The 16326-nt window shown below is 38.0% G+C and overlaps 1 protein-coding gene across 1 annotated transcript in view; it reads left to right on the forward strand.

Annotated features, from left to right (window-relative positions):
• The first annotated feature begins 1475 nt into the window (after positions 1-1475).
• Positions 1476-16326, forward strand: part of BCAM (basal cell adhesion molecule (Lutheran blood group)) — a 77725-nt gene continuing 62874 nt past the window's right edge. The window contains exon 1 of the mRNA XM_053690865.1: positions 1476-1921. Within this exon, the coding sequence (XP_053546840.1) occupies positions 1888-1921 (34 nt within the window). The 5' untranslated portion in view covers positions 1476-1887. The remainder of the gene's footprint in view (positions 1922-16326) is intronic.

Below are 16326 nucleotides of genomic sequence, written 5' to 3' on the forward strand. Positions count from 1 at the left end.
ATTTTACAAAAAAAAATTACACTGTATTTTGTACCTATTAGTACAAATTTCTATGGGGTTTTTTTTGCACATTCAGTGTACTTCAATTATGATTCACAATGTGCATAGCATATTTAAAGTGAAGGTAACCTTCTGAATACAATAATGAATTTGTCAAGCATTCAGTAAGCAGATCACTAACTTTTTATCCCAATTTCTTTTACATTTATGAAATAAAAGATTTTTTTTGATTCACCACCGTTCCGATGTTGACTCCTCCCAGCCACTATTTCCTTATTTTCTGGTCCCACGCGCTTTAAACATCAGTCAAAGGCGTTTTCACAGTGCTCCGTTGAACTGCGCCTGTGTAAATCTGTGATTTCACCCCTTATTGCGCGTGCACTAATCAGCGAATCCTTTTATGTAATATGGGGATTCAGGCACAATAAGAATACGCATGCGCAAAACGAGTGCGTGCGTGGGTTCCAAGATAAAAAAATAGCGCATGCGCAAATCATCCAGGAGGCGGATGACGACAATTGGCGGCCGCCTAACGGCCAGGTTTTCAATAGGCTACTCAAAAAACGTGACCAACTAAAGAAAAAAACAAACAAGCAACGGGTTGAATTTGCGGACAGAAAATAAGTGAGTAAAAACGGCAATAATTTTATTCAGCAGCAAAATTGACAAAAATTATGAATGAAAGTCATATTATTTTTTGAACACCAATTACTAATACAGTTCGGCATATAGGTAACTTTACCTTCACTTCAATACAATGTATTTCTGTGTAATTTACATGCAAATTTTACATTTTTGATAAAATATTACTTTTGGTGAACAATTGTGTTACGATTTTTGATGCACCTTAATGAGGAACAATTTTTTTCCTGAGTATTTTTGTGTGAATGGTTCAATTGTTCATTGTATATGATTTTTAAATAATGATTTTCATTGTGCCCTTTAGTAATACATACAGTACAGTATATGTATCTCCTTCCCATACGAAAATGCAGTATAAAGGTTGATTTATATAATTGACCAGGAAAATAGGACCCATTCCTTTAGCATCTCACCAGCCCAGGGAGTTTTTTGTCCTATAACAATGTACAGTTTTGTGATGACTTCCACCCCTTCTGCTCCTCTTGGGCATAATACCTTGTTCCCAGCAGTGTATTTAATATCTTTTCAATCTCTCACAGCAAACAGACGTTGTATGACCAAGCAGATAATGACGGAGGCTAAAATAAGCTTTTACCATTACAATGATGAAACATAATGCCAGGAAATTAAATGGGTCTTGGCTAGGCGGCGTTTTCGGCTACCGCAAGGTGCTTTTCCATCAGTGGGCTGCAGGGGGTGTGTCAGCATGTTTAGCAGCCAGCACAAGGTGTCACTCAATCAGGTGGGAGGAGCCTCTCTAATAGATGTCTATCGCAAGCAGAGTTCTCTCTGTGTTAGAAGGCGGGATCTCTTTGTGAGGGAGGAGTCTTGTGCTGACCCTTTTATTCTCTTCTTCAGCAACCAGTGCAGAGATTGTGGGACTCAGCACAAAGGCTGCTGTAACCCAGGACAAGGGACAGGACAGTCAACGCTTTGGGACACCCGAGACAATTTGGGCATAAAATATAAAGACTAAGGACATCAAGAGACACATGCAGAGAGCTCATTACCGAGATACCCAAAAGCAGGCACGCCCACACGAAATAGTGCAGTCGGACCCTCCCACTCGACAGTAGCCAGCTATTACCTCGTATCTAAACTACTAGATATCCAGATATCCCGGTGCGCATATACCAACCAGAGACGTCCAGGAGAGCAAATACCCATTGGAGACCTCCAGGGAAACATATAACCGACCGAGACCTTACGAACTATTTGTTCTATTTTTTAGATCTGAACTCACAGATGGATATGTTACTGCTGCTTCTGCTGCTGCCTGGTAAGGGGATACTTCTGCCGCCAGTGACACAACCGCAACTTGGCCAGGCACACTCATCTGAGTCATAGTGAGACACGGTTATCTCTGACCCACACACATCTTGTTTGTCCCCATGAGATATTCACCTCCTTATATTTTATACTTACTACTGGAGATACGGTTAGCTGTGACACCCATGTATGCTACAGTGCTGCTGCTGGGATGAATGTAGAGCGCAGGCTGCAGTTACAATGCTGGGTACATATAGTGGTACAACTGTATTATGTATTCCCTTCTGGCAGACAGTCTATAAGGATGTAAGCATTGGTTTTACCCTATTGCAAATAAGAGCTAGTTGTTTGCGGATTTTTATGAATGATAAAAAATAAAATATATAGTTTATATACACAATGTTAGTATGCTCCGGAGTGTAAACAGGTGTTGGTTGGCATTAGACATTATTCTTTAGTGTTTGCATACGTTATACAGGGCGTTATGATGTGTGTGCTAATCCGTCAGGCACTAAGGGGTGATGACTTGAGTGCATGTTGAATAGAGGTGAGCAGTTTGGTTTTAGGTAGAATGAAGAATTTGTGGTAGAGGTAGGAGGTGGCAGTGTACTGGGGTAAATGTAGAAGAGTGGAAGGTAGTAAGTAGGGTGTTAGGAAGAAGGGTGTCGGTGTAAGTGTATAGTTAGAATTGTGATACATTTTCGAGTTATAGGTAGATTGACAGCAGGTTGTTAAGAAGTAGGTACAAAAGTGGCAGGGTGTAGCTGTGTAGGTTAAAGCATGGTAGAGTGTTGGGGTGTAGTTTGAAGGGTGTTAGGGAATAAGTGTATAGGTATAAGTGTGATAAGTAGTTATGTATAGGTAGATGGCTGACAGGTCTTTAGGGTATATATAGGTTGAAAGGTGGCAGGGTTTTGGAGCATAGGTTAGAGGGTTGTAGTGGGTTGGGGTGTAGGTAGATGGAAGGCAGTGTGTTGGGGTGTAGGTAGATTGGTGGCAGTGTGTTCAGTGTAGGTGGATGGGTAGCAGTGTGTTGGGGTGTAGGTAGATGGGTGGCATGGTTTGGGGTGCAGGTAGATGGGTGGCATTGTGTTGGGGTGTAGGTAAAAGGGTGGCAGTGTGTTGGGGTGTAGGTAGATGGAAGGCAGTGTGTTGGGGTGTAGGTAGATTGGTGTCAGTGTGTTTGAGTGTAGGTGGATGGGTAGCAGTGTGTTGGGGTGTAGGTAGATGGGTGGCATGGTGTTGGGTGCAGGTACATGGGTGGCATGGTTAGGGGTGCAGGTAGATGGGTGGCAGTGTGTTGGGGTGTAGGTAGATGGGTGGCAGTGTGTTGGTGTGTAGGTAGATGGGTGGCAGTGTGTTGGGGTGTAGGTAGATTGGTGGCAGTGTGTTCGGGTGTAGGTAGATGGGTGGCAGTGTGTTGGTGTGTAGGTAGATGGGTGGCAGTGTGTTGGGGTGTAGGTAGATTGGTGGAAGTGTGTTCGGGTGTAGGTAGATAGGTGGCAGTGTGTTGGGGTTTAGGTAGATGGGTGGCAGTGTGTTGGGGTGTAGGTAGATGGAAGGCAGTCTGTTGGGGTGTAGGTAGATTGGTGGCAGTGTGTTCGGGTGTAGGTGGATGGGTAGCAGTGTGTTGGGGTGTAGGTAGATGGGTGGCATGGTGTTGGGTGCATGTACATGGGTGGCATGGTTAGGGGTGCAGGTAGATGGGTGGCAGTGTGTTGGGGTGTAAGTAGATGGGTGGCATGGTGTTGAGTTGTAGGTAGATGGAAGGCAGTGTGTTGGGGTGTAGGTAGATTGGTGGCAGTGTGTTCGGGTGTAGGTGGATGGGTAGCAGTGTGTTGGGGTGTAGGTAGATGGAAGGCAGTGTGTTGGGGTTTAGGTAGATGGGTGGCATGGTGTTGGGTGCAGGTACATGGGTGGCATGGTTAGTGGTGCAGGTAGATGGGTGGCAGTGTGTTGGGGTGTAGGTAGATGGGTGTCAGTGTGTTGGGGTGTAGGTAGATGGGTGTCAGTGTGTTGGGGTGTAGGTAGATGGGTGTCAGTGTGTTGGGGTGTAGGTAGATGGGTGTCAGTGTGTTGGGGTGTAGGTAGATGGGTGTCAGTGTGTTGGGGTGTAGGTAGATGGGTGTCAGTGTGTTGGGGTGTAGGCAGAAGGGTGCAGAATGTTGACATATAGGTTGAAAGGGTTCAGGGTTTTCGGTTGTATGTGAATGGCCTGTTGTTGGGATGTGTTGGATGTGGGAGGTGGGTAGGATTAAAGTATAATGCACTTGTGATGTTAATAAAGCATCTGAATGAAAGCAGAATGTTTAGGTGTAGCTAGAAGGAAGTAAAGCATGTGTGGAATAGTGTGTATAGATAGATGACATACAAGGGTTTTGTGTGTATAGAAAGGAGCCCAGACAATTTGGTGCATATGTAAAGAGGGTATAGAGATCGAGCACAAGTATATGGGGGTGGGGAGAAGTAAGCAGTTTAGAAATGAGAAGCTGTTTGGAAGTATTGTTGTAATGATGCGTATTAAGGAGTGGCAGTGCTATTGGACAGTATATTTTGTGGCATTATATGGGGATATATTTTGGAAGGTTTACAGATTTAAATGTATACACAAGTATTCAAAGAAAGAGGGAAGTTTATAAGGTTTCAGACTGCATGTGTTTTTTTGTTTTTAATCACAGCTCTATGGTTGATATACAGTCTATTGCTTTGTAATGTATCCAAAGATCTGGTGCGTCCAATCATTTAATATGGGGACCCACTGCTTTATTTTCTTTATGAGTGAGCACATTTTAGAATATGAAAAATATTTATTTCTGTATAAACAATCTTTAATTAAACAATACTTTAAATACCAAAAGCATAAATATTCACATGTACCCAGAAGAATATAAATTGAATGGACACAGTGAGGACAGGAATAAGCCAGTTGGACAGAGAAGTGTGTAGCCAAGTGGGGAGAGCTAATAGAGCAATAAGGTCCATAAAAAAAGTTTTGGTCTTATTTTGAGGGTATTGCATGTAAAACAAAGGCACCATATACATCTCTTTAATATTCCATCCTTCACCTTCCTGTTTATTCAGGATAGCTTTCTGAATATACCAAATCAGATAATACAATTTCTGTTTAGTGGCCTTTAGAAAGATTTCCTTGCTTTTATTTCTTAAAGGGACAGTCTAGTCAAATATACACTTTCATGAATCAGATAGGGCATGTCCTTTTAAACAACTTTCCAATTCACTTTTATCATCAAATTTGCTTTGTTCTCTTGGTATTCTTAGTTGAAAGCTAAACCTAGGTAGGCTTATATGCTTTATCTGAATGCATTTGACACATTTTCACATCTAGAGGACGTTAGTACGTGTGCCATATAGATAACATTGTGCTCACGCCCGTGAAGTTACCTATGAGAGGGCATTGATTGGCTAAAATGCAAGTCACTCAAAATAACTGAAAAAAGGGGGCAGTCTGCAGAGGCTTAGATACAAGGTAATCACAGGTAAAAAGTATATTAAAGGGACACTGAACCCAATTTTTTTCTTTCGTGATTCAGATAGAGCATGCAATTTTAAGCAAATTTCTTATTTACTCCTATTATCAATTTTTCTTCGTTCACTTGCTATCTTTATTTAAAAAAAAAAAGGCATCTAAGCTTCTTTTTTGGTTCAAAACTCTGGGCAGCACTTTTTTATTGGTGGATTAAGTTATCCTATCCACCAATCAGCAAGAATAACCCAGGTTATTCACCAAAAAATGGGCCAGCATCTAAACTTACATTCTTGCATTTCAAATAAAGATACCAAGAGAATGAAGAAAATTTGATTTGATAATAGGAGTAAATTAGAAAGTTGCTTAAAATTGCATGCTCTATCTGAATCACAAAATAAAAAATTTGGGTTCAGTGTCCCTTTAATATAACAGTGGTGGTTATGCAAAACTGGGGAATGGGTAATAAAGGGGTTATCTATCTTTTTAAACAATAACAATTTTGGAGTAGACTGTTCCATATAACTTTTTTTTAGCACATAACAGGTTTGTCCTGGGGTCAAAATGCAGACCTCTCTTCCTTTTTATCCCTCCCCTCAAATGCCATTATACACAGTACCATTTCCCTCATAAAGTTCCCTACATGCCTGGTACTGGCATATTCCTTACTGCGCAGATTCAATGTATATGTTTCTGCTTCTATGTGTATATATAAGTTTATAATACTCATCTCACTAAAGCATTCCTCACATGCAGTTTTTGTATATAGAAGTATATGCTCTAGTTTCAATGAATACAGTCTCCACAATGTGTTAGTTGGGCTCTGCAAGCTGGAACATAATCTTGTCTCTGTCCTACACAAGGTGAATTGAAATAATTTTTCTATGGTCACAATACAGAGATTAAAAATACCCTGACGCCTTTCGAGGAACTGGAAATCAAAATTGAACTTTTATGATTCAAATGGAGTATGACATTTTAAACAACTTTCCAATTTAAATCTATTATCTAACTTGTTTTGTTCTTTTGTTATGCTTAGTTGAAAAGCATACCTAGGTAGGCTCAGGAGAAGCAATTACTGGGAGCTAGCTGCTGTTTGGTGACTGCACATATATGGCTCTTGTGATTGGATCATCAATGTTGTCAAGTAGCTCCCAGTAGTGCGTTCCTGCTTCTTCAGCAAGCGATACCAAGAGAATGAAGCACATTTGACAAGAGAAATAATTTGGAAAGTTGTTTAAAAATTTTATGCTCTATCTGAATTATGAAAGAAACATTTGGATTTCATGTCCCTTTTATTTAAAAAGGTTACCCACCCCTAATATATAATTCCTTTTTGCTCCATTTTTTCTTTTAGTTTTGTGCATTATTTAAAGGCACATGACAGACGAAACTGAAAGATCAGTGCATTGCAGTTTTGAGTAGAAACATTTAGCAATACACTTGCAAGTGCTGTCCATGGTCTGAACCAAAAATTGTCTGGCTCCTTAGCTTAGATGCCTTCTTTTTCAAATAAAGATAGCAAGAGAACGAAGAAAAATTGATAATAGGAGTAAATTAGAAAGCTGCTTAAAATTGCTTCTCTATCTGAATTACAAAAGAAAAAATTTGGGTTCAGTGTCCCTTTAATCATCTATGTGCTATGTGGTACCACCTGCTTTCTTGTGCACTGTTTGAATACATGTGGCATATTGACATATATTTAGTGCACCTTGTGCACAGTAAAACTATCTCTGAATCAGCATTATTATGTAGCACTGGTTACATGAGTAAGGGGGAGATAATTATATGGGTAAACAAATACAGATAAATAAAACAAATACAAGAGACCTGTGTTAAAAACACACCCCTGCTCAAAATTGTAATGCACTTCAGTTTTATATTCTTTGAAATCACATAATGTTAAAGGAACTACCTCTTCTCAGCATGTTTTTTTTTATATCCTGGGTAAATAATTTATCATTAGCCTAGGTGAGGATGCAGGATAAGATGCCACTATACTTTTTAGAACGTGTTCTCCCTCCAACCATGACCAACTAACATGTTCCAGCCTGTTTCCAAGACAGAGGTGCGTGCAGAACTTTTCGGTGAAACCTGCCCAGAAAAACTGAGACATTAGACCACAGTGTATGGAGGAGCCCAGAGGCTAAATAATGCCTTATTTTAGCTATACAAATACCCCACTCCATAGTAAAATTGCTAATGTAAAATGAATGAACTGTTATAAATCAAATTGCAAGTAATTTGTAAATTTGAGGATACTGTAGAATAATTACAGTCTCCACCTCTTTTTTTCTTAGCTGCACAAACTATTGCCATAGTATTTCCTGATAAGATTTATGATATAAACCAGACACATCTTCCCAGATCTTAGCACAGTCTGTAATTTATTTATATCCTTGCAGTTTGTTTTTCAGAACTGTGTTAGGGAGGTTTATTTTTTTAATAATCATGTGTGCATTGCTGTGGCTGCAGCTAATACCATAGGCTGGCACAGACTATACAGCATCTTGTTGCCCAATTTCTGCTTTGGCAGTTTTTAAAGTTGATATTAATTACCTCTATCTTTGTTTTGAAGAGTCCCCCAAGTATATAATTTTAAACATTTTTGGCATGACAGTGTAATTTGTGTATTGTATTATGTTTGTGGTGGGTGCTCCCTTAACAGGTTGGGACCTGATCTGTGTACTCTGTCATTTCACAGCAAATTCCCACATTCCTGACATGGCAAAACAACCCCCCTTCCCCATCAACAGAGACTCACAGTGTCCCTCCACCCTCCCCACAACAAAGAAATACATACTACCCTGCCCCCAGACACAGCCGCCAGGTGTGAATCTTTCTATGATTGCAAGCAAAATTCCTTCACTGTGCCCAGCATGGCATCGCTGATCTCCTAGTTCAACATTTAAGCCCATTATTCTCAGCAAAATCTTTATGTTATTAAAATGCCTGCTTTGAAGTCATAGCTGTGTGGCCCCAAATGTAAAAACATGACAGTGTATGTTGTATATTGGACCTCTATGTACTACGTTGGAGATATATACTATTTTTTTATTGACCCTTAAGACGTAAAAAAGTATGCCACCCAGCAGGTATTTTTATTTTTAGTTATGTTAAATTTAGTGACACTGTGGACAGTCACTCTCTCTTCTGCGCCATGGAGATGCTGGGTGTGTGCTCCTATTGAATGTAATGGTTCAGAAGATACAGTCTCTAATTGGCTGTATTGTACACAACCTAAACAATGTGCCTTAGGTAGGGAGTGAGGGGGGCTGGCCAGAGTCTTTAAAAAACAGCAATGATTTTATTTTTATTGAATTCATTCATTTTTGTTTAGTCTTTTTTATATTTCTGCATTTCATTTTGTTCCCCTTTTGAACCATATTCTACAGGAAAAAGTGCCAACCCTATTGTGCAAATGGATTTACGTTTTGAATGTTCCTGCCTCAAACTAAGTTACGCAGTTGTTGGATACAGAAGGTGCTATATCACTAAAGCAAGCAGGGCGTTGTGACACTACTCACTGTACCAGGATGTGCCTTAGCCAGCTTTACTTTTTTTAAATACGGTCTTTTTTTCTCCCCTTTTTTTTTTTTGGTGTAAATATGTCTAAGTGATTTGCATTTTATCCGTTGATTAGAGTTTTCTCGCAATAGAGTCCATTCCATTTGAAAATCGTATTTCAACGTATACCAGGATCCTCCATTAATATCTGTGGAGATTGTGTTGGTAAAATGTGTGACAATATTTTTAAATAAATAATAAGTTAACCAGACCAGTTAAATTAAATCTATTTTTTGGCTACAAATACTTAAACTTCACAAATTCATTTCTCCATCTCTGGTACACATACTTAGAATTTACTAAGAACTAATGCCCCCCACCCCTACACACACACACATACACACACACACACACACACACACACACACATACACACATACACACACACATACACACACATACACATACATACACACACATACACATACACACACACACACACACATACACATACACACACACACACACACATACATACACACACACACACTTGTGTTTCATTGAATATGTCTATTTAAAGGCTTATGTAGCAGTATTTTTTCATGATTCAGAAAGTGTATGCAATTTTAAATAACTTTCCATTTTTTTTCTATTATCTAATTTGTTTTGCTCTCATTCTATCCTTTGTTGAAACATATGCCTAGGTAGGCTCAGAAGCTGCTGATTGGTTTCTGCACATATGCCTCTTGTTGTTGGCTTTCAGCTAGCTCCCAGTAGTGCATTACTGTTCCTTCAACAAACAATACCAATCAAATGAAACAAATTAGATAATATAAGTATTTTTTTTACAATACACTGGCCCTTTAAAGGGACATTAAACACTAAATAAATGCTACATAGAATGATGCATTAATGGAAAAGATTAGTCTTAGAATAACATGTAGATGTATTTTTTGAAGTTTCATTAGCTGTTTAAATATTGATAAAATAAATGTAAAGTTTTAGTGTCTATAAAACAATGGGAGCTGCCATGTTGTAACTTAGGTTACCTTCTGTGCTGTGGCCAATTAGGAACAGTTATAAATAGGTCACTAGAGTGTGCAGCTAATGACTGTGGAATATAACAGTGCTCTGCACTTCCATTTCTAAAAGGAACTGAAAAGCTCACTATTTAAGAATGAAATTACAGAAAAAGAGGACTATATATATATATATATATATATATAGTATATTGCTGAGTTTTTTTTAAATATGTACAATTTATTATTTTATATTACCATCTCAAAGTGTGTTATGTCCCTTTAAGGTAGGGTCAAAATGTTTAAATGCTTTGCTGCCGAAGAATTCAGCACATTGCTATTCAAGCCATTGAAAACCTCTCTGGCATCTAAGTGGTTAATACCACCTAAGACCATTAAAGGGACATTATACAGTAGATTTTTCTTTGCATAAATGTTTTGTAGATGATCCATTTATATAGCCAATACAGTTTTTTTTTTTAAATGGATAGTTTTGCTTATTTTAAAATAATATTGCTCTAATTTTCAGACTCCTAGCCAAGCCCCAAAGTTTTAGGAGTATACCGACGTATACCTACTCCAGCTTGCTTCTGTTTGTGTAAGGAGGGGGAGTGTATGCTATTTCCCACTTGCAGTGGGTGTTCCAGTAACCTTTTAAACAGAGCTAAACTGGAAGCTTCTAAGTAAGTTTTTAAACAGTTTTATACTGGATTTTTATATCAGTATCTGTGCATATTATTCTTTATAGTAGTGTCTATTACATGCAGTTTTATGAAAATTGGTGTATACTGCAGGAGGCTCATCACTTGCTCAAATCCTATAACAGTAATAGACTGCTCTCATGTTTGTTTTTTTCATGATATGAAACTATTTTTTTATATTATTGCATAATAACTATGAACAACTAACAAGTTAAAATGAAGCAGGTTTGCAATTCTAATTTTTGTGAGATTTAGGAATAAATTCAGTTTTAGATTTACATTACCGAAATCGGACAAAATAAATATATGTATACAGTATAGCAAAGCTTTTTTACTATACATAATTAATCAATTCATAGGCAAATCCGATTTTTTTATGTCCCTTTGACTAAGTAGAAGATACATGTGGCATAATGTTAAACAGCATGTGACATTTTGTTAAACAGCATACTGGCATATCCTGAGTATTTGTCTGTCTATTGTATATCATTTATTTTTTATTAAGATTAATAGGATTTCTGAAATGTGATCATACTAAAGATGTGAAAATTAACTCAGTGTGGTTTCTCATTTAAAAAGTTTGGTGACCCATGTATTAAACCCACATGCAATGGGCCTGCTGATATATTTTTTTATCTGAATATTTTAAATCTGGGCCTTTTACAGGCAGTCCCAAGACCAAGGGCTGATTATCAAAGAGAAATCATAGAAAAAAGTTCTGTCTTTAATATTTTTAATATACTTTATTAATATACTGTAATCTATGTGTTTCATCTTCACATCTTTTATAAAATACTTTGAGGGATCTTTAGTAACTTAACCCCCTTAGTCCAAAAATAGGATATTCATATGTTTTCCAGGACATTTGGGTAAGCATGCCCTCTTGGTTTTAAAGGAAAATTCTTTATCTTAGGCTTTCTTTGAAATGCTTCAAGTTGACCAAATTTAGCTATGTGATTGCTTAGAGCAGTAGATAAACGTTTCCAAATAATTGTTTAAGTTTTAAAACTTTTTTTATATATATAGGAATTTTGCAATACTGTGCCTTATTGCTGCTAAATAGTTTGTATAAATAAAAAAAACTTTTTTTTTAATTAGATAGTCCCTTATGCAGTTATTGATAACCACCTGTCTGTAGAACTCACACATATTATCGGTTACATCAGTTATTCTAATGCAACATAAAACTCAGTCCTGATATCAATGCATAATGAGAATAATCCTCGTTTGTTCCTATTTATACAGTTGCAAAGATAAAAGGTGTGAAGATTGTAGTTAGTAACTATCCCCTGCAATTCCATATTTATGACTCATTTGCAGTAAGCCAATAATTAATGACTGTCTATAGCTTCCAGCTCTGTGTTAAGTAGCTTTCTTGTAGTTTCTCCCCCTACTGCAAGTAGCTCCTCCATATCCCCCCTCGCTTGTGCCCCCACTCTTTTTTCCAAGTAGGCTGTCTTCCTTGCCCTTTCTGCTTCAGCAGATCAGCGGATTTTAGACTTGTATATAGAAAGCATTACAAATGCTAATAATCTTGTTACAACAAACCACGCAACAATATTGCACTTCACTGTATCAGAAACAAATTTAAAGTGTTAAACTTTCATAAAACATGTCTCCAACTCTCCAGTAATTTGTCTAATGCGCAATAAACATGCACAATATCTTTTATACAAAATAATTGTATGCGTGTTCTGTTATCAATCACTCTACCAGCGTTCAAGACTGATTGATTGATATATGAGGGGCTTAAAGGCAAATCAATGACCCTCGGAATATCGTGACTGTGCATATTAAACACTGTCATGTTTAAACACAAGCACATTTAGCATTGTGTAAATAATATAGGAGTTGATCACAATTTTGCGCTTGTTTTCAATAGTGAAAGATTTCTGGACGATTTTGTTAGTGTTTTTTTCCAGGGATCAATATTTACAAATGCTTCTGCCGTTAATACCTCTGAAGCTCAAAATCTTTACCCCCAAAGACTAACAAAATTATCTGCGTCTTTAATACCACAGTTTTAAAACTGAAAAAAATGATGCTAATAGCTGATGTGTTCAATTGAAATGTTGTGCTCGAAAACCATAAAGATACAGGCACATCTCATTTTATTGCGCTTTGCTGGCAACCCTGTGTCAAGCAAGTCTATCAGCACCATTTTCCCAACATATATACTAATATAAACACATAAATACACATGAATACACATATAAACATATAAATACAAATATATACACATTTAAAACACATTTATACGCACCACCAGAAAATAAGATTACAACTCCCTGAATGCTGAGATGATTGTTAGCATTTTTTAGAAATAAAGTATTTTTTAATTAAGGTATGCACATTTTTTTTTTTTTTACACATAATGGTATTGCACACTTAAAGTGAATGTAACGTTTCATCAAGTAGTGCCGGGTTTTTAAAAATACTATTAAAAACAGGGGCACTTTCATTGATGAAACTTTACATTGCACCGTATTTGTAGAAATACTTACCTCTTCGTCTTGAAAGCCGGATCGCTGATGATGTCGCTTCCCCCGCCCATTGCAATCCTCTTCCTACGTCAGTAATGACGATTCTGGCCTTCCTCCAATCACGGCGTTGCTTTAGGCAATGCTTCCCCTGGGGGGAGGCCGTGATTGGAGGATGCCAGAATCGTCATTGCTGACATAGGAAGAGGCTTGCGACGGGCTGGCGAAGCGCTGGAGCGGCTTTCAAGACGAAGAGGGAAGTATTTCTACAATTATGGTGCAATGTAAAGTTTCATCAATGAAAGTGCCCCTGTTTTTAATAGTATTTTTAAAAACCGGCACTACTTGATGAAACTTTACATTCACTTTACTGAGAACTTTTATATGCATTGGGAAACAAAAAACAATTTGTGTGACTCACTTTATCGCTATATTCACTTTATTGGGGTGGTCTGGAACCAAACCTGCAATATCTCTGAGGTACCCCTGTAGGTGTATTGGTTTCTCTAAGGGATTTGAACAGATGTTATGTTGGTATAATGGGTGTGTTGGTTTGTTAGGTTATCAATTCCCTAATTTTTATTTTTAGACTTTGATTAGGAATTGCTTGTATATGTTTGGTGATTTCAGTGTGTGTGCAAAACCAATGTTACATTCGAAAACTTTTAGAGTACTCTGTGAAAAGTGTTCTCTATGGTTTTTAAAGTTTTTCTTAGCTGTTGAATTTAATGTCATTAATGGCTCAGTAAATGTGTCAGTTAAGTATAGAAAATCTGGATTGTGATAAGAATAACTGGACTGGTACAAATTCACTGAAACGAAAACAATGACTGATTGTGATCACATTGACATTGAAAACATGTGGATAATTATGAAACAATTATTGTGATCAACCCTATATTTTAAAGCAGTTTATTCATTAAACAATAGGAGTCTGATGTGATCCTCATTTGACACTTCACTTCATTTGCCATATCACAGTCACATCTTTCAAGAGTATTTAGGATAAAAAAGGATACTTTGTGCAGTGTCTTTGCCCTCTGCCCTAATTCTGTGAGTCTCTCTTCTGAGATCTGGTATAGTGCAGGGTGTCCACCAAACACCCAGGTAGAGATCTGTTTATCTTATTCATTTTTTCTGTATTAATAAGTTTTTTCCCCCTTAATGCACAGTTTGTCTATTCATGCATAAAACGGAGTGACAGGTGTATGGGTTTTGCCAGAATAAACCAGCTTCATATAATTTAATTTATTTTAATAATGGAGCTTGCTGCATATTTATTTTTTCGAATGTCATTTAAACTATGGATATCTCTCTTTGTCCCTCTCTTCTGTCCATAGTTTCCCCTCCTCCACCTTTTTCTTTGCTCTGTTCCAATCTCTGCCACTGTTTAACCTTTAGGCTGCCAGACAGGATTTTGCTAAGCATTGCTGTGCAATGAGTTCCAAACCTCTCCAGCAACAAAGAGGTGAATGTTTCTTCCCCCACTTATCACTCAGATTCAGTGTGTCTACTTAGCTTTCTATTATTTTTTTCTTTCTCAGGCTTTCTCTCTCTGTATCTTTCTTTTTGTTCTCCTCTCCCCTCACCCCCCTGTCTCTGATGAAGTGTTTAGCATTCAACAATACACCATGTGATCGCCTGTGAGACGCTCTTATTGTGGAGTGACTCTCAGGATCCTGACAAGAACCTGCTTCCCCCACTCACAAGGGCTCTGTATTTCCCAAATCTTTACTCTCCCCCAAACTAACTTTAACCTACAGAACCCCCACACCATCCCTTAACCCTGCATTCAAATTCCTTCTGCACAATTCTACACCATTTTCTCATTGAGAACCAGTTTTCTCTTCTTTGTACACACTTTATAGTTTGCCATTGCCATCTTACTTGACCTCTTTGTCCTTTTAACAGCACCATTGTTCGCATGTGTGTGCCGCTGCTCCTAAGTGCTCTGTATCCCCCATATCAGCCCCCCATATTAGTTTCTGCACCTGTTAATCTTTAATCCTCATCTATCCCTCCCCCTTCATCCCTCAGGTAGATCCCTACAGCCTTCTATATGCCCCACTGATAGTCTCCCACATTCCCCTCCCCCCTTTTTCATTGAGTTCCACAGTCCACCCCATTTGGCACTGAGTTGCACATATATCTTCTCCTTCTCTGATATCAAACCCAAACTTCCTTCCTCCCAGACCCCTAAGCTTTATTCCGCCTCCTGACAGGAAGATTCACTTTTCCCCACGGTCTCTGTCGCATTACACCTCACATATTAGTTCCCATGCTCACAAGAGATAAAAACTATTGCTACCGATAGCGAGTCATACAATATCCTTCCTTTATTAAAAGCTCACAGTATTGTGCACAACATAACAGAATATTGCAGTGTGTTTCAGTACGTTTGCTTTAGCCTAACATTACATATTAACAGCCAAGCTTTCTGGGGTTTCCGTTCTTCCTCAGGTTTGAAGGAACACTTAAGGTAAAACCATATTCTCTGTCCATGTGTCAACAGTGATGCTACCCCATATTCCAATGAAAACCTCACAGACAAAGACCCCTTATTCGCTGCACAGAGAGCCCCCCCCCACGCACACACATTGAAAGAAATACCCTCCCATGCCAGTTTTACTATTTTCTCCTCTGCCTCAATTAAAACCCAGAGTCGTATTGTGATTATTATTATTATCTGTAAGTGGCCAGCAGATTGTGCAGCATTATACAGGGGATACAATAAATACATATAGAGAAGGTAGTTGAAGACAAAAGGTTGGACTAGCAGTTCTGGTTATTGTTTATGTGCATGAGCAGTGTGTATTTTTAAAGGTACAGTTTTCCAGTAAATTAACATATCTTCAGAGTCTGAAGATTATTAGAACAGATGACATTGTTTGCTGCAATTGTTTTTTCACCAGGATTTGTGCCTGGAAAAGACAGGGCTTGCCACTATCAATGAGTTAATAAAACCTCCATTGTGTGGCTTCATCAGTAACAATAAGACAGCAAACTGCAAATCGGGAGATACAGGTGTAAGGTTATATAGGTTATATATGCAAGGCCTGTCATGTACTCTTTCAGTTTTCAGACATTTATATTGTAAATTTGTTTGCTGTGCATAAGTAAGCATTTTATATTACAAACTCAAAGTGAACTGTTCATTTAAGTAGCCAGATTAAATACAAAACAGGGCTTGACTTATTAAAGGAACAGATCATATTGTTTGTGTG

This window comes from Bombina bombina, chromosome 8 (assembly GCF_027579735.1).
Source record: "Bombina bombina isolate aBomBom1 chromosome 8, aBomBom1.pri, whole genome shotgun sequence".
Classification (NCBI taxonomy): Eukaryota; Metazoa; Chordata; class Amphibia; order Anura; family Bombinatoridae; genus Bombina; species Bombina bombina.